The sequence below is a fragment of the Peromyscus maniculatus genome, chromosome 1 (genome assembly GCF_049852395.1).
Source record: "Peromyscus maniculatus bairdii isolate BWxNUB_F1_BW_parent chromosome 1, HU_Pman_BW_mat_3.1, whole genome shotgun sequence".
Lineage (NCBI taxonomy): Eukaryota > Metazoa > Chordata > Mammalia > Rodentia > Cricetidae > Peromyscus > Peromyscus maniculatus.
The window spans coordinates 137461655-137482929 of NC_134852.1; the positions used below are offsets into that span (position 1 = coordinate 137461655).

A 21275-nucleotide genomic window follows, 5' to 3' on the forward strand; every position below is an offset into this window, starting at 1 on the left:
CCCTCACAGAGATATAAACATCAATATACATAAAATGAATATAAATAAATAAACAATTTTAAAAGAAAGGAAAAAGAAAACTACTTTGTCATGCAGTATTTTCTGATCATTTTCCCTCTCCCTCAGTTCCTCCAGATCTTCCCCATCTTCCCATCCACCCAGCTCCACATTCCTTTACCCCAAGCTCCACTCTTTCTCTCTTTGAAGAACAAACAAAACCAAGAAGTTAAAAAAAATCTATCAAAACACAAAAGCAGAAACCATAATATACAATCAAAAGACAAGTAAGACAAGAAACTCCCAAACAAAGCAAAATGAGACAAAAAGTTCACCAAGTAGGGGCTGGAGAGATGGCTCAGGGGTTTAGAGCACTGCCTGTCCTTCCAGAGGACCTGAGTTCAGTTCCCGCCACCACATAGTGGCTGACAACCATCCATAATAGGAACTGGTATCCACTTCTGACATGTAGGCATTCCTGCATGGAGAACACTGGATATGTGATAAATAAAATCTTTAAAAAAATAAAATTTACCAAGTGCCACTGAATTTGTTTTATGTTGGCCAGCTATTCCTGGGCAGGGGCCTACTCTGAATTGTGGTTAATATACATAGTGACACTGCATTGGAGAAAACGATTTTTTTTCCTTTGCCAGTGGGTATCAATTGCAGACAGCTTCTTGGTTAGGGGGGGACCCCTGTCCACGTGCCTTCCCGATGCCGAGACCTCATCTGGATTGAACCAGCGCAGGCCCTGTATATGATGCCGTAGTCTGTGAGTACACACGCGGGTCAGCCCTGTTGTGTCTGTAAGGCTCTGTTTCCTTGGCATCATCCATCACTTCTGGATCTTACCATCTTTCCACCTTCTCTTCCGAACAGATCCCTAAGCTCCGAGGGGAGGGGTTTGGTGAAAACGTCCCATTTATTTAGAATTGAGTACTCCAAAGTCTCTCATTCTCTGCACATTGTCCGGTTGTGCGTTTCTGTGTTGATTCTCATCGACTGCAAGAAGCAGCTTCTCTGATGACGGCTGAGCAAGTCACTGATCTATGGGTATAGCAAAGTGTCTTTAGGAGTCATCTTATTGCCGTGTTCCTTTAGCAGACAGGAAATAGTACTTTGTTTTCCCCCAGGGCCAGGGCCTATCCAGTCTCAGGTTCTTACCCACTCCAGCAGTGTCAGGCGTGGATTCTGTTTCTTAAAGTGGACCTTAGACCCAATGAAAGTGGTTGGTGACACCCACAACGTCTGTAGCACAATCACACCAGCAGAGTTTGCAGCCAGGTCACTGTCGTGGGTCTTGCGGTTTATAGCTGGATTGATGATTACCGTTCTCCTTCCTCTTAAACACGGCTTTAGAAGTCCTGGTCTAGGGGTTCCCAAGGACACAAGAGAGAATGGCTGTGCGAAGTCTGCTTCTGGTCTGGAATCAGACACAGTGATGTACGAGTCTCTGCAGGGCAGAGTGTGCATTTGAGGAGGCTCACCGAGACACCCCCACCCTGAACCAGTTCAGACTACATTAACTAACCTCCCTAGAAGTCACTCAGTCTCAGCCCTGCCAGAAAGTACTGGGTTCATGCCAGGCAGAGAGAGCACTTCCTGCCCTGGTGGTAGCAAGTTGCGGAGCTGTGAAGTGCTTCTCACGTTCAAAGTACTGGACTAGCTCCAGTTCAGATTCCCCCAGGCTCTGAATGCTGCATTGGCTCAGATCGTCTTCCAGAGAAGCCTGGAGGGCCTGGAGGGGCCCAGCAGCAAATACATTCTTTCCTCAAGTCCAGCTCTCAGTTTCTGGGTCCTTTCTCCACACCCAGCAAGGATTAAGCATGTTCTTTTCTTAAAAAATATATATATATATATATATATATATATATATATATATATATATATATAGTTATATAGTTATATATAGTTAGTTAGTTAGCTAGTTAGTTAGTGAGTGAGTGAGTGAGTGAGTTAGTTAGTTATTTTGTATGCGTATGCTTGTGGCATGTACATGTGTGGAGGTCACAGGACAGCTCGGACAAGTTGATAGAATTCCTGGCCACCCACCCCCCCCACCCCCTCCGCCCTCCCCACCCCCTACCCCCACCCCCCTCCCCGCTGCATGACTAAACATTCGAGTATGCGCTGTCCAGTAGCCAAGCAAGAGGCTTAGTCATTCCAGGGCCTTACATCCTAAATAGTCTGTGCGCTGCGTGATCATGTAATTTGCACACAGCGTGATCACGTAATCTATGCGCACATGTGGCTCATATGTGGCATAGCTATGTAAGCCCATGTGCACATGTGTGAGAGAATATAAAAAGCGGGTTCCATCTCGTCCCTTCTCTCCCCCTGCACAACCATTACACGTGGGCCTAAGCATCCCCCTCTGTTCCTTCTCTTACTGAACTCCGATAGTGGCTTTTCTCCAGAGGCAAACCACGCTGCCGAATAAATGACACAAGTGAGTTCTCTTCTTCCGTGACGTGGGTCCCGTGAATGGAACTCAGCTTGTCAGGCTTGGCAGTGGGCAGGTGCCTCTACCCACTGAACCACCTCACCAGTCCAAACACAGCTGCCCTTCCCTTCCTCCTTTCTGTTCTTTCTCCCTTCTTTTCTTCTTTTTAGACAATGTCTCACTGCGTAGTTCTGATTGGCCTTGAGCTCTCTATGTAAATCAGACTTTTTGAGAGCCGCTGGTAGTGAAAGTCCATGAGAGTATACAGCAGTGACAACTAGTGTTCAGAAAATCAACCTATCAGAAGTAAGGGTTCTGTTAGAGGAAAGCATCACACAAGGTGTTATGGGATTCCTGCCTTTTGAATGAACTGGCTGTCTCTTGTTGTAAACTTCTTATGCAATAACAGCTATGATTCTCCCCACTTACCGTGCATCTCCATGTTATGTGTACATGTGATCTCACGATTGCATCTCAATCTTGGGCAGAACTTCCCCTGTACATTTGGGGTAATTGACAACTGTCCCCAGCTGTGTTTATTTTTCATTAACATATATCTGTCCAGGGCCATTCTCCGGACAAAAGTATCTCAGCAAAGATACCTTTTTCCAAGGACAAAACTGCACATAGATAAACATTAGCTCATCTCACTCACAGATAGAGAAAAGAACCACTAACAATTAAATCCTCAACCTCTTACCTTCACCCTGGGTTATTTACACAAGACCCTAATTTAAGAGATTTACTGCTCCCGTTCCTGGGATGAAGTTTTAGCCATTTGCTAGATACTGAGTTAAGGCAGTTACTTCCCACGGACCCAAGGAGATTGCCTCCAGGCCAGGCAGGCAACAGGTGCCAAGCTTCTTTCTTGTGCAAATTAAGTTTTTACTCCTCCTCAGCCAGGTGCTATTCCTAGATTTTCTTCTCAGCAATTACTCTGAGTGAAAGTGCTTTTACTAACCAAATACTACATGCTCTGACATAGGTCACTTAGCCACCTAGCATACGTTCCCCTCCCTATCAAAGCAGCTGCAGCCTGGACAAGCGGGAAAAGTGGTACCAAAGACAGTTTACTTTCTTGTGACTTAATTGACACCTAACACTCCACCTAGCCATTTCTAGATTATTGTTTGAGCACATAAATTCCCTAATTGGTCTTAGCCATTAGTTGACCCTACCAGAGAACTCCCCTTTAGTCACTCCCCTTTTGGGTTGTAATTGGAAGCTGACAATTAATTGCTTTATGTGTGGGTCCTTATCACCTCTCTCTGAGACCCTGAAAACTTCAAGCTTCGAATTACTTTACCAAAGAATTACTGTGTGGGTAAATATGCTGCTTCTCGGAGAGCATGGGTAGAATAGGATTGATGGAGAAGAACAAAGATGAGAACGGAGCTGGAAAGAACTAGGTGGAATGATGAGAGAACAGCAGGAGGGACCAAGAGCAGGAGGGACCGAGAGCAGGAGGGACCAAGAGCAGGAGGGACCAAGAGCAGGAGGGACCGAGAGGAGCTAAGTAAGGGAGCAGAAAAGAAACTGTGTAGATGGAATCGCCATAGAAGAATAAAGCGAATGGACTAAAGAACTCAGTGTGCTTAGATTCATTGAATATCCCTCAGACATGAATCCTCAGCTGGTTGGTAGACTCTTCTGCAATATAGGCTGGACCTATTATTGTTTGTGTTACAGACTGACCTTGAATTCGAGTCATCCACCTGGATCTGCCTCCCAAGTGCTGGGATTAAAGGCACATGCTACCACATCTGACCTATATTTTCTTTTATGTATATAGGTGTTTGCCTGCATGCTTGTCTGAGCTACATTTGTGTGTTTGGTGCTCAAGGAGGCCAGAAGAGGGCATCAGGTCTCTTGGAACTGGAGTTACAGGAAGTTGTGAGTCGCCCGTAACCACGTAACTACTGAGCCATCTCTCAGCCCAGCCTACAGTTTCCTTAAGATTGACTTTCTTTTTAATTGTGTGTCTGTGTGTCTGTGTGCAGGTGCCCGAGAGCCTGGAGATGGTGAGTCCTCTGAAGGTGGCATTACAGGCCGTGTGAGCTGCTCAACAGGCTGGGTCTTCTGTAAGAGCATCAAGTGCTCTTAACTGCTGGGCCACCTGGCCAGGCCCCAAGAATAATTTCTTTGGAGCATCCATCTCCAACAAAATTGGGGAAGAGCCTTGGTTCGGTCAAGCTGTCACATGTGGGGGTCCCTTCAGTCCTCTTCTGCTTTGGAAACATCTCGTGCATGGCACTGTGTGTGTCAGAGGGCCAGGCCCTGACCACTGAAAGCCCAAGTCTGGAATGACTAGCCTGTGATGAGCAGCATGTGGACAGGCTGTCCCACACGTACTCAGCTCAGTGAATTGCTTCTTCCGGGGAGCATCCCGTTTCTTCTGCTGGGGCCTCAGAACTTGAGCTTCTGCTTTAGGGCTGCAGAGGACTTTCAAGGAAGGGGAAGACTGGGGAAGTAAGATCCAAGCCAAAGAAAGGAAAGTTCCAGGCTTAGTCAGCAAGCACAGAGGATGAAAGCAAGCGAAAGATCTCACGCTGTGCTGGGAAGATGGGTCAGTGAGTAAGAGTGCTCGCTGTGAGTTCAGATCTCCAGAACCTGTGTAAAAAGCCGAGTGTGCACACACCTGTAAACTCGGTGTTCGGGGGACGGCCAGGAGGATGGCTGGAGGTTTTTGGCCACCAGTCTACTGCCAGGTTCAATGAAAGGTACATGCCTCAAGGGAATAAGATGGAGAGTGATAAAGCAAGACACCTGACCTCCTCTGACCTCTGTGTGTGTGTGGGCATGCACACTCACATGTATATGCACACACACGTAAATAAAATGCAATAGCAATTTAAAACCCCCCGGAGCAGCTCCCAGCTCCCAAGGTTCGGTTTCTCCAAGTCACGGCGCTAAGTGCCAGCTGGGCCTTCTGACTGAACAGGGTGGAGTCCTGGACCATGGCCTCCGCCTCTGTTCCCTCAGAGGGGTTGTGAGAGACTGCATTGAGGGAAACCTGCCTTCCTCTGTCGTCCACTTTCCAAATATTGGTGTGGCTTTATCCAGGGAACCTTTCTAAGAGAGCCACACACGGAGCAGTGCTATGTCGCTAAGGTGTGAGGAGGGCGGCAGGCCAAGACTCTGCCTGCAAGTGCTTTGCTGCTGTCTCCCCGAGTGCCCAGCCTGTGTGTCTGCTCGTTCGCTGGAACCCGGTGTCTGATACAGAGTAGAAGCCCAATCCATAACTGTTTGAATTTAGAGTTTTAGTGGTGGCCAAGGGGGCCAAAATCTAGATCAGGGTCGACAACCTATGTTCTTCCCTAAATGATGGGGTCCCAAAGGGTGGTGTGAAAGTTAATCTTGATTGTGAACTTGGTTGAATTAAGAATCCCTTAGGAGATTGAGAGGGAACAGCTCAGGGCTGGGGAGGTAGCTCAGAGGTTAAGAGCACTGGCTGCTCATTTCTCCCCTTTCAGCACTGGTATCAGATATCTATCTCCCTTAGCCACATTCTAGAACTAACAGAAATAAAAGTACAGACCACCACCAAGAAAAAAAAAAAGAGCACTGGCTGCTCTTCCAGAGGACCTGGGTTCAATTCCCAGCACCCACATGGCAGCTCACAACTGTCTGTAACTCCAGTTCCAGAGGATCTGACACCCTCACACAGATACACATGCAAGCAAAACACCAATGCACATAAAAAATAGAAAAGAATCATCAAAATAAAAATAAGAAGAAGGAACAGCTCTGGGCATGTTGTCAGGGCGTTGCCAGAGTTATTAGGACCAGGGTTGTGACCTTCTCAGTTCCCTGATGGATCATAATATGAAGGCGTTCCTGGGAGGTGGTGAGAGGCAGGAGGTGGGGGGAAGTAGGTCACGGTGGCAGTGTTCTCGAAGGCTATGTTTAGCTCTGGCCCCTCCTGTATCCTCTCCTTTCCTGATGCCTTGATGTGAACTATTTTACCATTCCCACCTTCAAACACACACCATGATGATGTGTCCTATAAAGCCAAGAGCCAGATGACTGCTTCCTCTTTTAAGTGCTTTTCTTGGGTATTTGGTCATATGCATCAGAGAAGCCTGACTCAGGCAGCAGAGCTTTCACCTGAAGGCTGCCTGGCTTCCTTCACGGCGCGGCCATGGCTGCCCTTCATCTGCAGCCTCATTCGTCTGGGGTCACCAGAGATCCTGGTACCCTGGGCACATGAAAGCACAAACACATGCCACACACAGAGAGGTGGGGGCACACTCATGCACACACAGAGATGGGAGCACACTCATGCACATACACAGAAGTGGGAGCACACTCATGCACATACAGAGATGGGAGCACACTCATGTACACACAGAGGTGGGAGCACACTCATGCACATACACAGAGGTGGGAGTGCACTCATGCACATACACAGAGGTGGGAGCACACTCATGCACATACACAGAGGTGGGAGCACACTCATGCACATACACAGAGGTGGGAGCACACTCATGCACATACAGAGATGGGAGCACACTCATGCACATACACAGAGGTGGGAGCACACTCATGTACATACACAGAGATGGGAGCACACTCATGCACATACACAGAGAGGTGGGAGCACACTCATGCATGTACAGAGATGGGAGCACACTCATGCACATACACAGAGGTGGGAGTGCACTCATGCACATACACAGAGGTGGGAGCACACTCGTGAACACACACTGCATTCATGTTGACTTCTCATCTGAAGATTTAGATATCCAGCTCCTCTTACAGCATCATGTCTTTGCTGATGAACATGACTGAATTTTTTTTTGGAAACCCAGGATAATTTTCTTGAATCAAGCCCAGATATGGAGTTGTTTTGTAGGAGACCTGGAATGGGCAGATAAGCATCACCTAACTCCTGGAACCTTCCTTTCATCCCCATTCTGTCCAGTACAGGGGGAACTCTGTCTCTTATCAGTCTTTGGTGAAACCAGGACCTCTTTCAAACAGCATGATGTTTTATTTGAGTCTTGATGGACAAGCAAGAATGAACCAGGCATTTCAGCCTCAAGGGTAGGTCTGATGGGCATGGTGGGCAACACCTCTAATCCCAGCTACAGGGGTGGAGGGGATGCAGGATCTGGAGTTCAAGGCTGTGGTGGATTGAAAGAAAATGACCGCCAAAGGGGATGGCACTATTAGGAGGCGTGGCCTTGTTGAAGTGGATGTGGGCCTGTAGGAGGAAGCGTGTCACTGCGGAGGTGGGCTTTGAGATTTCATATATGCTCAAGCCACGCTCAGTGTCTCAGTTCACTTCCTGATGCCGGCAAGATTTAGAACTCTTAGTCCTTATCCATCCAGCACCATGTCTGCCTGCCGACAACCATGTCCCGCCACGATGAAAATGCACTAAACTTCTGAGACTTTAATCACCCAGTTAAATGTTTTCCTTTATAAGAGTTGCTGTGGTCATGGCGTCTCTTCATAGCAATAGAAACCCTGGCTAAGACAAAGGCCACTGTGGGCCACATAGCAAGAACTTGCTTTAAAAGAGGAAGGGTGGTAATACTGTATGTCCCCACCTGGTAGTACCAAGTTCCTGTGGATGGGGAGATAAGTACATGTAGAAGGAAGCCAAACAATGAATTCAGAGACTGATGTGAAGGCACAGTGTAAATACCTGTTAAGGCTGGAGAGCTGGGTTTAGTGACAGATTATAAAGGATCTGTGTTTAAGGGGAGAAATTTAACTCCATCTTATTGGCAGGAATGAGTTCTCATTTTAAAATAAGGAGAGAATGAGAGTAGGTCTATTTTTTAAAAAGTTTTATCGTATGTATTTATTTATGTGCATGGGTACATATGTGCCTTTGCACATGTGTAGAAATCAGAGGACAGCTTGGGAGAATTAGTTCTCTCCTTCTACCACGTGGGTCCTGAGGATGGAACTTGGGTGATCGGACTTGGTGGCAAGTGCCTTTACCCACTGAGTCAGTTCTCTGTCCCAGGATCTGTCTCTACAAAGATTACTTTGGAAAAGACCAAGATGGAAAAGAGAGGAGAGAGAGGGAGCCACACAGGGAGGCTGTGGAAAGAGACACGGGAAGAGGAACATACCCTATTACAGGTAGTTTCCACGTCACCACCTGGACCAGGAGGCTGGTAAAGAAGGTGGAGAGCTTGGATATCTTTCATATTTCTGTCTTTGCAAATTACACAGGTCACAATGCTGCTCGTTCAAATAAACAGCAAGAACGGGCTTAGAGAGAGGAAATGGTGAGTCGTCCCAAGACTTTTTATGATGAAATATTACACAACATAGAAAAGCACAAGAAAAGAAATGAACTGCGTGATAAATAATAAAGCTATTTTTAAATTTTTATTTACTCTGTGTGTGTGTGCCCATGTGTGTCCACCACAGTGAGCACACGGAGGCCAGAGAACAGCTTCTGGGAATTGGTTCTCTCTTTCCATCATGTGATTTCTGGGATCGAGCTCAGCCAGTCAGGCTCAGTGGCAGGGCCTTTGCCTGCTCAGCCTTCTCACGGCCCTCTTCTGCTTACTGCCTCTGAGTGACCTGTGGGCGCGAACTGGAAGTTCTGCTCTGGAGTCTAGGGAAGATGGCGTGGACTTGAACGGCAGTCTGGCAGAAAGAGTCCTAGGATTTACAAATCAGCACTTACTGGTTTAAATTCAGAACAAGAGACGGTGGTTAGAGAGATTCTCAGTGGTTAAGAGCACTTGTCGCCCTTGCAGAGGACCCAGGTTGGTTCCCAGTATGCACACAATGGGTCACAAACACCTATATCTCCACTTCCAGAGGGTCAGATGCCTTCTTTTGACCTCTATGGCACCAGGCATGCACTTGGTACACATATATGCATACAGGCCAAACACTTGTATGCTGTAGGATATCTTTCTGTAGGCTGTGAATATGTGTTGCTCTGATTGGTTGATAAATAAAGCTTCATTGGCCTGTGGCAGGGGAGGATAGGGTTTGGTGGTACATTCAAACTAAAGAGATGAAGAAGGATGGAGTTGGGAGAGACTCCAGCCCGCTGCCAAAGGAGCAACAAGATGTCAGCAGACCAGTAACGCCACAGCCATGTGGCAACATATAGATTAATAGAAATGGGTTAAGTTATAAGAGCTAGCTAACAAGAAGCCTGACTCATAGGCCATACAGTTTGTAAATAACATAAGCCTCTGTGTGTTTACTTGGGACCAAGAGGCTGCAGGATGCAGATGGAAGAGATTTGTCTCAACTGCGGGGCTAGGCAGGACTGGAGAAACTTCTGGCTCTGCTCATACCATAAAATAAAATAAATAAATAAATCTAAAAAAATTAATATAGAGCACACTTGAGAGGTAGAGGCAGGAGGATCAGGAGTGCATAGCCTTCTGATGTAGTTAGTTTGAGACTAGCCGGGGCTTTATTAGTACACACACACACACACACACACACACACACACACACACACCTCCAAAATGAACTAATGAAAACCTCAGAAACCCAATTCAAACTACTTAGCACACAGGGAAATGGGTTACTAGAAGACCCAGGAACTCAAAGGAGGGATTCTACCTGGATGTCAGGAGGAACCTGGAACTCATGTTCAGAGTTATGAATAGCCCCAGAACTCTTCTATGAACCCTGATATTTCTTCCACTTCTCTGCCCACAAATGCAAGAGAGAGCCACCAATGGCTGCCAGCTTTTACATGTAACACATCTGGTCCCTCAGAGAGCCGTTTAGTCGTTCTATATTCCAAGGACATCTGGGATGTAGCTCAGTGGTGGAATGCTGGCCAAGCATGTGCAAGGCCTTGGTCTATGTCTCCAACATTAGGAGGAAACATTTGTTAAAGCTGGGTGTGGTAGCATGAACCTACAATCTTAGCCCTCAAAAGTCAAAGGCAAAAGAACTGCACATCTGATGCCAGCCAGTGTTTCACAGAGAGACACTACCTCAAAAACCAAAAACAAACAAACAAAACAATGGGTCCATCGAGAGTGAGTCATCTGCCGGGCAGCAGTGGCGCTCACCTTTAGTCTCAGCACTCAGGAGGCAGAGGCAGACGGATCTCTGTGAGTTCAAGGCCAGCCTGGTCTACAGAGCGAGTTCCAGGACAGGCAGAGGTACACAGAGAAACCCTGTCTCAAGCAAACAAACAAACTAAAAAGAGTGAGTCGTTCAATGCAGGAGAAAAGGAACCGGAAGCTAAAGAAGGTGTCGTGAAGTGGAGCTGCACCCATCAGAAAGACATCTCCTCAAACAGATGCTAGTCCGTCCAGTGGGGTGGAAGCTGTGGGACCCGTCGGGGATACAGACCAGAACAATGACTCTTCACCTTGGCTGCACATAGGAATCGGGTGGAACACCTTATAATGTTCTGGGGTATCCCCCAGAGAAGACTGCTTGAACATGGGTTTAAGCCAATAGAAAGTCTTTATTGGTTGACCAGAGACTACACTGGGTATTTGGAATCCCGATGTTGTATGAAACCTTTCTTACGGTGAGCTTTTAAGCACAAAAACCGTGTCCTGGGTTGGCATACTTCAGTCAACAAGAACAGTTAGCCAGAAGTGGAACCACAGAAGCCAAAAGGCAAGGTTAGTACATTTAGAGACTTTCCCAGAACCATGGACTTTGATGGATTAGGTCTTTGTTTTAGTTTTCGCAGGTGGTGCTGTCTGTGTGCTGTGTTTTACAGCCTGGATGGTACTTCCACCATGGAGTCAGTTGTGCTAAGGTCTGGAGGCCAGTTACAATAACACCCTATGCTGTGGGATGTTCTGTATATCCTGTGGGAGCCCTTCTTGGGTTCTTTGTGGCGTTACCCAGCAGGTCCGCATAGAGGATGATTAGGACCATGGGCCTGAGTGCAGGTGTCTGAGATGGTCTGCACTTGGCTGTGCTGGGGGATGGTCTGTATGTCAAGTTGTTCTGATTGATCAATAAATAAAACCTGATCGGCTGTGGCTAGGCAGGAAGGATAGGCGGGACTAACAGAGAGGAGAAATAAAAGGACAGGAAGGCAGAAGGACTGGCTGCAGCCGCCGCCATGACCAGCAGCATGTGAAGTCACCGGGAAGCCACCAGCCACATGGCAAGGTATAGATTTATGGAAATGGATTAATTTAAGATAAAAGAACAGTTAGCAAGAAGCCTGCCACGGCCATACAATTTGTAAGCAATATAAGTCTCTGTGTTTACTTGGTTGGGTCTGAGCGGCTGTGGGACTGGCGGGTGACAAAGATTTGTCCTGACTGTGGGCAAGGCAGAAAAACTCAAGCTACAACCCTAACCCCTGGATCCCACCAAGAAGTTCTGACTTTCTTCGTCTGAGATGTACCTGAACATCTATCTTTTGCTGCTGTTTTTAAGATGGGGTCTCAGGGCCGGTGGGACAGCTCAGTGGATAGGGTGGTCTTATTTAGGATTTCCATGACTGTGATAAACACCATGACCAAAAGGAAGTCAAGGAGGAAAGTTTATTTCGGCTTGTAGTTTGTAGTTTGTAGTTCATCACTGAGGGAAGTCAGGGTAGGAACTCCAGGCAGGAATCTGGAGGCAGGAGCTGATACAGAGGCCATGGAGGGGTGCTGCTTACTGGCTTGCTCTTCATGGCTTATTCATCCTGCCTTTTTATAGCACCCAGGACCACCAGCCCAGGGATGGCACCACCGACAATAAGCTGGGCTATCTCACATCAACCATCAATCAGGAAAAAATACCACAGGCTTGCCCACAAACCCATCTAGTGATGGCATTTTCTTAATCTAGATTCCCACTTCCAAAATGACTCCAGCTTGATCAAGTTGACGTAAACTAGCCAGCACAGAGCACTTGCCTCCAAGTCTCACCTCCTGAGTTCAATCCCCAAGACTTACATGATAGAGGGGAACGAGCCGATTCCCACAAAGTATCCTCTGATCTCTCCACACAAATACCATGGCATGTGTGCTCACACACAGATACAATAATAGTAATTAAAAGTTAAAAGGAAAAGACAGGCTCTAACGGTGTAGCCCAGTCAGGCCTGGAACTTGTCACCCTCCTGCCTCAGCCTCCCAAGTGCTGGGATGACAGGCATTTGCCACCATACCCAGCTCTGAACCACACTTAAAAAAATACTTTTCTCTTAATTTTTAGTTTGCATGTATAAGTGTTTTACCTGCATACATATCAGTATACCGTGTGTGTGTGTGTGTGTGTGTGTGTGTGTGTGTTACCTGTGGAGGCCAGAAACGGATGCCAGACGCCCCAGCGACTGTGGTCAGAGAGTTGTGAGCCACCAGGAGGGTCTGGGAATCAAACCTAGACCCTCTGAAGGAATCGTCATTTTAACTGCTGAGCCACCTTTCTGGTCCCTATGGACCACATTTAAAACGCTATCACAGACTTGAGACTGAAGAGCACCAACGACAGGATTTGAGGCATCAACAGCCTTGGTTAGCTCAGCGAATGGCAAGCACACCCCAGTTCCTTAATCAGTGGAGAGACCAGGTTTCTTTCTCCCGCTGGTTCTAAGCCTCGTCAGACTCATCCCTGAACACCTACATCAGGAGCAGCCCTCTGTCCATACTTCCCAAGCGGCCAGAGGCCACTGCTGCAGATATTCATTGAGTAACTTCCTGTTTCCTTTCAGAAACACTTGCATGCTTGGGTGGGTAGAGTCTGTGAGTTAAGGCACTGTCAGCAGTTGAGGCAAGGGCAGTTTCTTGCCCAAGTGGCTAGCTTTTTTGCCACAAAGAAAGTAAACTCCAATTGGAGGGTCTTCGATGCCCATCATCCTTTTTGAAGTAAATTGGTGCTGCCAAGATCAGATATGTCTCACTGTCAAGAAAAGCTTTATGTTATTAACACATTTTAAATGCCATATTCTGTAGATCTCTAAAGTGTTTGAAGATCACCTACCTAAAATATATCTCTCTATGACCTTGAAAACATACCTAATATGACTATAAGTTTGATAGTCATAAATGACTAACTATTAATCTGTATTTCTTTATTATCCTAAATAGCTTTCAAGGACTAAATCTTTACATTACATTCTTAAATGAGCTGCATAGGTACAATACCTTAAAAAATAATATAAATATATATATGTATATATATATGTATATATATAAAGTATAACAATAATAAGCTTAAATTTGTATCAATATACAAAAATATCTTAAACAAGTGTGGAAAGATATAGAGTATTTTCTAACAAAATAATCTTAACTTTATATCAATATACAAAAATCCATACAAATATAAAATATTTGAGATTAATAGTTGCTTTTTAGTTTAAAGTAGATTCAATAGTCTGCCCTTTTATCCCATCATTCCTTTATCCCCTTTTGTCTTTTAAGGAAGAGATCCTTGAATCTAACCTCCCTTGCTTAGTTTCCTCCCTTACCATGACCAGTAACAATTGCAACCAACCCCTAAACAACGATAAACATCCATAACCCACCAAATGACCGAAAACCACCCAGGCCACCTCCTGGGAATGTGAGCACTGTGTTCTCTAGACTACTTCCTGCAGTCCGGGGGTGACAGCATCCTTAGGGGGCCCCGAGAAAATTGGGATAATGATCAGGTTCTGGGAGGGCTAGCTGTATCATTTGTTGTCCGGTCTCTGTGTGATGGGAAAGTGCAGGGCTTATCTGAAGTCCTGGCTAAAGTAGTCTGTGAGGCTAGACCATCTCAGCTGGCAGCTTTGAAGTTGTTTTGGATGTTGAATTTTGAGGAAACTGCAACAGAGGCATTCTGAGAGGCTGGATCCCTGGGATATTTGTCTTTATTGGTGTCTGGTCTTTTTTTTTTTTTTTTTTTTTCTGAAAACACACAGACTTTAAAAAGTAACATATATACCTGTATTAACACAAGTATAGAATGTGCGGTATGCACAAGTCGGCTGAAGATGATTTTTTCTTTTATGTTTGAGCAAGTAAAAGGCATCTGCTAACTTTATAAGTCTGCTTGGACTGTATAACCAAACCTCTGCCCATGCCACATGAAAGGATGGCATATAATAATAAGTCATGAGGACTCTGTAGCCAACAAGATTTGTCATGTCTCATCCAGTCTCAGAGCTGTTCCCATGATGAGGGATCAGCATATACTTCATCTGTCCTGTAGTCTTTCTTGGCTTTTTCCCTCTATGTCTGTAGCCAAGATTTTTAGGAGGTCTTTTTCCCTCAATCAAATCTGATCCTCATTAATTTTGAAGGAATCCATAGCTTTTTGTTTTCCTATGGAAACAAGGGCACAACCTCACCCCCAATGCAAGACATTTTCTGACTTCCATTCTGAAGTTAAGACATCCTTAAAACACATAGGTTGGTTTAATTTAACAGTTTCCATAATCCAGTGTCTCTCAGCAGTTATTTTTTTTACATTAGCATTTAAAAAATTCAAAGTCAGCAAAGCACCATACAGGATCTAGACACCCTGTGTATTGCCCATCCTTATGTGGCTCATTCTTTTTATATTATTTTACTCTTTCTTTAAAGACTTTGTTATTTTTAAACTATTTTTTCTATGACTGTCTACACTCCTTTTCTTACTGTATCTGTTTAGAGGTTTTCTAGGTCCGGACTGCTGCATGCCTGTAGCCTTCTCTGACCACACGAGCCAAGCCTTAAACCCACTGCATGACTCCGCACTGACAACTGAGGCCCACCTGAGAGACTGTGGTACGAGGAAGCTGTGTCTGGCTCCATGTTTTCAGCTTTGGAACTTTTTAAAAAGCTTTCTCAGGTCCTATGTGGAAATAGGTGCTCCCACACTGGCTGCCAAGTGTCAGTGTGTTTTTGTAGTCTTTCAGATTAAATGGATGGGACTTTGCAAAACTAAATAAACAAAAATCAAAACAAAACAAAACCAACCAAACTGTTGAGATGTGTTGGGAAGGCAAATGATTCAGTGGGTGAGTGTACCTGCTGTCAAGCCTGCGGGACCTGACTTCTATCCTAGGGTTGATTTGGTAGAAGTCAAGAATTGACTTTCCCAAGGTGTCCTCTGACCTCCGAGTGTGCATGGTGGCATGTGCGCATACACATATACACATAACACAATAAAGAACTTTTTTTTTTGTTTCTTGAGACAGGGTTTCTCTGTGGGGCCCTGGCTGTCCTAGAATTTACTCTATAGACCAGGCTGGCCTTAAACTCAGAGATCTGTTTGTCTCTGCCTCTCGAATGCTGGGATTAAAGGTGTGCCACCACCACCTGACTTACTAAATAACTTCTTAATGTGAATGAAAATTGAAAGGTTGTAGGTGTAGTGATACAACCCTGTCACCCCAGCACCAGGGAGGCAGCTGGGAGACTGCTACAATTTTGAGGCCAACACAGAGCATTTCAAGCTAGAAGTAATAAACAGTGAGACCCTGTCTTGAAACAAATGGATGAGACTTACGTTGAAAGGCTGGTGGTATAGAGCTGTGGCAATGTGCTTGCTTAGCATGAGCACCACCCACAAACAAATGTACAAACCAACGCCCTCCTTCCCCCCAAAAAGGAAGAAGTGAAGAAAGAGGAGGGGAGGGAGGGCGACGGCTCCGTCGAAGTGCTGGTCGACAAGCACATGGACCTGAGTTCAGGCCTTAGTGTCGACTTTAAAAAGCTGGGCACAGCACTGTGCACCTGTGATCTCAAGCTGGGGAAGCAGAGAAGACCTTTGGTGCTCACTAGGCAACCATTTTTGAAGAATCAATGAGCTCAGTGTTAGAGAGAGAGAGACCCTGTCTTTAAAAGATAAGTTGGAAGAACAGGGGAACCTGTGGCTGATATGTAGAACTGAATGGTATTGTAAAATAAAATAAAAGGGGGGAAAAAAAGATAAGTTGGAGCCTGGCAGCAGGGACACATGCCTTTAATCCCAGTACTCAGGAGACAGATCAGGCAGATCTCTGTGAGTTCAAGGCCAGCCTGGGCTACAGAGTGAGTTTCAGGAAAGGCACAAAACTACACAGAGAAACCCTGTCTCAAAAAGACAAAACAAAACAAAAAAGGTTAAGTTGGAAGCTGGAAAGATGGTTCAGCGGTTAAGAGCATTTGATGCTCTTGCAGAGGACCTGGGTTCAATCCCTAGCATCTACAAAGTGGCTCACAACTGTCTGTCATTCAACTTGTAAGAGATCTGATCTGATGTCCTCTTCTGGCCTCCTTGAACACCAGGCATGCTTATGGTGCACTTACATACATGCCAGCAAAACACCCGAACACATAAAATAAAAAACAGGATGAAAGTCAGTTAAGTAGGCATGACATAGACCCAGAGGTCTTCACACACACGTGCAAGCACTACATACACAAACGCAAAGGTGGCCTAAGCAATGCCAGGTGACAGTTAGTCTCGTAGTAGTTACACTATATTGGGCATCAGAAGTAATGGAGACATGAGACCAGTATGGTGGCTGGGGACTGAAATTCTAGCACTCCGAAGGCTAGAATGGGAGGATTCAAGGCCAACCTGGGCTACATCTTGAGTCCCTGTCTCAGACAAAACAAAATGAGAAGTACGAGGCAGCTGGATGAAGTAAGAGCGGTGTGTGTGTGTGTGGGGGGGCTAGATTGGCAGCACAGGCTTGCAGAGGACCCTGCCCGGGACAAGGACTGTACACCCTCCAAGGAGCAGGCGGAGGATGCACCCGAGTGCTCCGGGAGCTGCGGAGGCAGTCGTCTTCTCCACCTCTGGGGGAAAGTGGGGTCTGGGGCTTGGCTATGGGGCGAGACAAACTTTAGCCGAGTGGCTGCTCCTTCCGGCTCCACCTTACTCAGGAAGCGCTTCTTCACCACACTGACCACATCCCCAGGTTGCCTTGGAGACACTCTATGGGGGCAGGAAGAGTTGGGGCACAGTCACCCAGCAACAGGTGGTAGCCTCCCTTCCGCCTTCTGAGGCCAGCCCCTCTAGAGCCGTTCAGATAGCCACACACACCCTCCCGGCATGCATTGGGAAGAACAGCTCTGAAGACCGAGAAATCCAAGATTAACTCCAGGTGAGAGGTGAGGTGAGGGGGTCAGAAGCAACTGCAAATGGGGGCGCGGGGGGGGGGGGCTCGTAGCAGAGATGTGGGCAAACACCAACAGGGGAGGCAGACAGGCCAGTGACTGGGCAGAGCTGGACAAGCTGGCTAGGAGCCCACAGTCCCAGGACAGCCAAAAACACAAGGGGGGTTGGGGATTTAGCTCAGTGGTAGAGCGCAAGAGCAAAGCCCTGAGTTCGGTCCTCAGCTCCAAAAAATTAAAAAACAAAACACAACACAACTGGGCCAACAGCTGGGTCACCTCCAAGGAGAGTGGCGAGGTGGCTGAAAGAGAGGGGACACAGACGGGACCGGGCCAGCAGGGAGGCTTTCCCTCATCCCTGTCTGTCTCCCCACTTCTTCTGGGACTGAAGCAAGACTTGAGAGTCCTAGACCTGGATCTGTCACCCCGGGGGGCCTGGGAGGGGAAGTGAGGCCTGTGGCTGTGCAGAGGAGCTTCGCGCGGGTTCTCCAGCCTCAGCGCGGTTCTCCAGCCTCCCCGGCTCGTTCTCCAGCCTCCCGGGCTCGTTGGTTCTCCAGCCTCCCCGACCCCCCAGCTTGCTCTTGTCCTCTCTGGGTCCCCTTTGCTCCTCTCTAGCTTTGCCACCCATCCTCGATTAGAAGAGCCAAACTGATAGTGCACCAGCACACACACACACACACACACACACACACACACACACACACACACACACACACGCAGTCTGTCTCGGAGGCCCTGAAGTGAAATTACAGTTTAAATAGAAGGCCCATGATTCGCAGCTCCAGTCAAGATGCGGTCCCCCACTGTCCCATCCTGTGAGGAGGTCAAGTTGTTAGAACTGGGCTGAATCTCTTTCCAGGACACAGGATCCCCTCTCACTGGTTCCCTTCCCTTCTCTTAGCGGAGACATTCGCTGTCTCTCCTCACCACTGGGTCTCCCAGATGTCTCCAACTCCGGATCAGCCCTCAGGGCAGACGGAGGGGCTGCCAGAGCCTCCAGCGGAGCTGGCCTTGTGGGCAGTACTCCCGTGTGGCCCCTGTATTCCCATCATGCTGGGCCTGGCCTCCCTTGCCGCTTTCTTCATCGTGACTACTGCCGTACTGGCCGAACGCCTGTTCCGCCGCCCGAACCCGGACCCCAGCAAGCAAGCACCCACCCTAGTATGGCGCCCCGGAGGAGAGCTGTGGATTGAGCCCACAAGCAGCGCCCGGGAGCGCTCTGAGGACTGGTATGGGTCCTCCATACCCCTGCTGATGGACAGGGCTCCAGATCCCCCGACTCCTGGGGGAACCTTGGAGGGCAGAGCAACGGCTCCACCAGCCCCTACAATCCCACACTCTTCTCCCTGCCCCTTAGTTCCCCAGACCCCACCAGAAGGCCCAACCCAGAGCACCTTCTGGAGACCTCAAACCCAAGAGGAGAGGCTCCATGCCACAGGCCTAGTGAGCTGGGTTGAGCCTGAGACGAGGCTGGAGGTTGGAATGCAGATCGGGAGCCCCAAGGCCTGGAGGATGAGGCAAGGGAGCCCTGAACCTGACTGGGGTCTCCAGCCTCGGGTCACCCTGGAGCAGATCTCAGCGTTCTGGAAGAGGGAAGGCCGGACCAGTGTGAGCTTCTGAATCTTCAGAGCCTGTTAAGACTAGCCTCCCACCTCAGGGGCTGAAAGGGGTCGGCTCCAACCTCAGGCCTGGACCTCACTCTCGATGTGTCTCTGGGCCCTGCCTAGAGCCTAGGGCCTTTTGTGTGAAGATTTCTACCTTTGGCACCTGGCTGGTGGGCAGGCTGAGAGTGTGGACAGACTGTGCACCATGGCTCCATGGCTCGCACTAAAGCGCAGCTTTGGTTAAACTGCCCAGGTTGTGACTCTGAGAACTGGAGGCAAGGCTCGTTGGCTGTGAGCCAGAAGGCTTCAAGATGGCATGTCAGGGTACACATTTACCTAAGCCACCATATCAGAACGAAGAGGTCCTGTGTGGGATGCTGACCAACAGCCCAGAACTGGCGATTGTGTGTCAATCATGTGGGCAGGAGAGGGCAGGAATCTTGCTCTCCAGAGACACAGACCTTTATCTGCGCCCAGCCATTCTAACCAACCACTGCAAGGCCCTCCAGCCAAAGAGGGGCCAAGTCCAGGCGGAGTCTTTGCCAACATACAAACCTTGGCTTTGTCCACTAAATGGCAACGTGGAATTTGCTGAGCCAAGCTGGAGAGGCCACCTCTTGCCTAGAATTGAGGCACAGACTCCAAGGATCAAGAGGCCCCCTCTGTCCATTCATTGGCTTGTGGCTGCACACATCCTAGAACGCGGAGTTCTATTATTCCATGGTAGAGCAAGCCTGGACTAGAAAGAACCGAGTCTGTTCCAATATGGAAGTGAAGATTGTCCCGGAGAAGGGAAACTCCCAAACCCAGCCTCCGCCATCGTGCCCTCCAGCTTGCTGGAGTGGTCCAGAGAGGCAGGCTTGCTACAAGACACACTCACTTATAACGCTCCATCCCATGGAAACGGAGCCCCACATATCCATGGGCTCACCAGCTGCCTTCCCCTTTAGGAGAGGGACAGCAGTGGGAATAGCAATGGAGTTTCCAGTCCCCAGAAATCTGAGCTCCCAACCTTCAGTCAAGACTATGAAGATCCTGCCATATCAGTTTACCTCTTGCTTTATTATTTACTTTATATTTTTACTTAAATCGGTTCACTATTTGCTTAATAAATTTGTTTTAAAAAGAATCTCTTTTTTTGGTATGGCCTCTATAAATGGAAAATCAGTATTACTCTCCAGAAGTAAAAGATGCCATGGAAATAAACCAGGCATGCTAGTGCATGCCTTTAATCCCAGCACACAGAAAGCTGAGGCAGGTGGATCTCTGTGATTTTCAGGCTAGCCAACCTACATTGGAACCTGACTCGGAAAAACAACAACAAAAAAAAAAACATGAAAATAAATACAATGTAGACAATGAATTTCTAAGGAGACAATGTAGCTTACTGGATCTATTGACCTCAAATTCTGCTCCTAGTTAAAAGAGGTGGCACATACCTGAAATCCCAGCACTCTGGAGGCTGAGGCAGGAGGACCCCAAGTTCAAGGCCAGTCTGGGTTAGTTAGTAAACCCCTGTCTCAAAGGAAAGAAAGGACAAGTGGGACGGGCAGAGGACGGAAGGGAGGGGTTCCTGCTCATCTGACTCATGAGCTGGAGAAACAGTCATTTCTCATTTGCCCTCCGCTAACAGGACTGACTGAGCTTTGGCTTCTGCCTGTAAGGAGTGAACAGTTCCGGGGAAACAGAAGGTGCAAGATGTGGAGCTTGTCCATCTACATCACAAGAACCCAGGAGAGGCACTGTGGTGTAGAAGGCAAACCTAGGCAGGGCTCCTGAATCCTGACCTGACCCTGTTACCATCCACTTGGAGACGTCAGAAGAGCGGTTTCTGTATTTTTTTTTGGAGGGGGGGGGTCTCTCATACTCGCTATACAATAAGAGAGTCCAGAGGTGAACAGGTGCTTTATTAGGAGTCTCCAGCTGTGAAACTGGAGGGGAAGGTATTATAAATGAAGGATGGAAAGATGGGTAGATGGATGGATGCTAGGAGGAATGGATAAATGGAAAGATGGATGGATGGAGAGAAGAGCGAGTCTTAGGGTTTCTGTTGCTGTGATAAAACCCTGTGACTGAAAAGCAGCTTGGGGTGGACAGGGTTTGTTTTGTTTACGCTTCCATATCACTGTTCATCAAACATCAGAGGAAGCCGGGGAAAGAACTTAAACAGGGCAGGAATCTGGAGGCAGGAGCTGATGCAGAGGCCATGGACGGGTGCTGCTCCTCACAGCTTGCTCAGCCTGC

At 47.6% G+C, this 21275-nt stretch overlaps 1 protein-coding gene across 3 annotated transcripts; it reads left to right on the top strand.

Annotated features, from left to right (window-relative positions):
• The first annotated feature begins 17264 nt into the window (after positions 1–17264).
• Positions 17265–20160, top strand: C1H16orf54 (chromosome 1 C16orf54 homolog). Of its 3 annotated transcripts, none has more exons than XM_006977065.4 (2): positions 17265–17424; positions 18329–20160. In XM_006977065.4, the coding sequence occupies exon 2, from the start codon at positions 18370–18372 to the stop codon at positions 19045–19047; it is 678 nt and encodes a 225-aa protein (XP_006977127.1). In that variant the 5' UTR covers positions 17265–17424; positions 18329–18369; the 3' UTR covers positions 19048–20160. The 3 variants fall into 3 exon arrangements, with proteins under 3 accessions (XP_006977127.1, XP_076408980.1, XP_015851423.1); XM_076552865.1 differs by having other exon boundaries at positions 17282–17429; XM_015995937.3 differs by having other exon boundaries at positions 17282–17417.
• The last annotated feature ends 1115 nt before the right edge of the window (positions 20161–21275 follow it).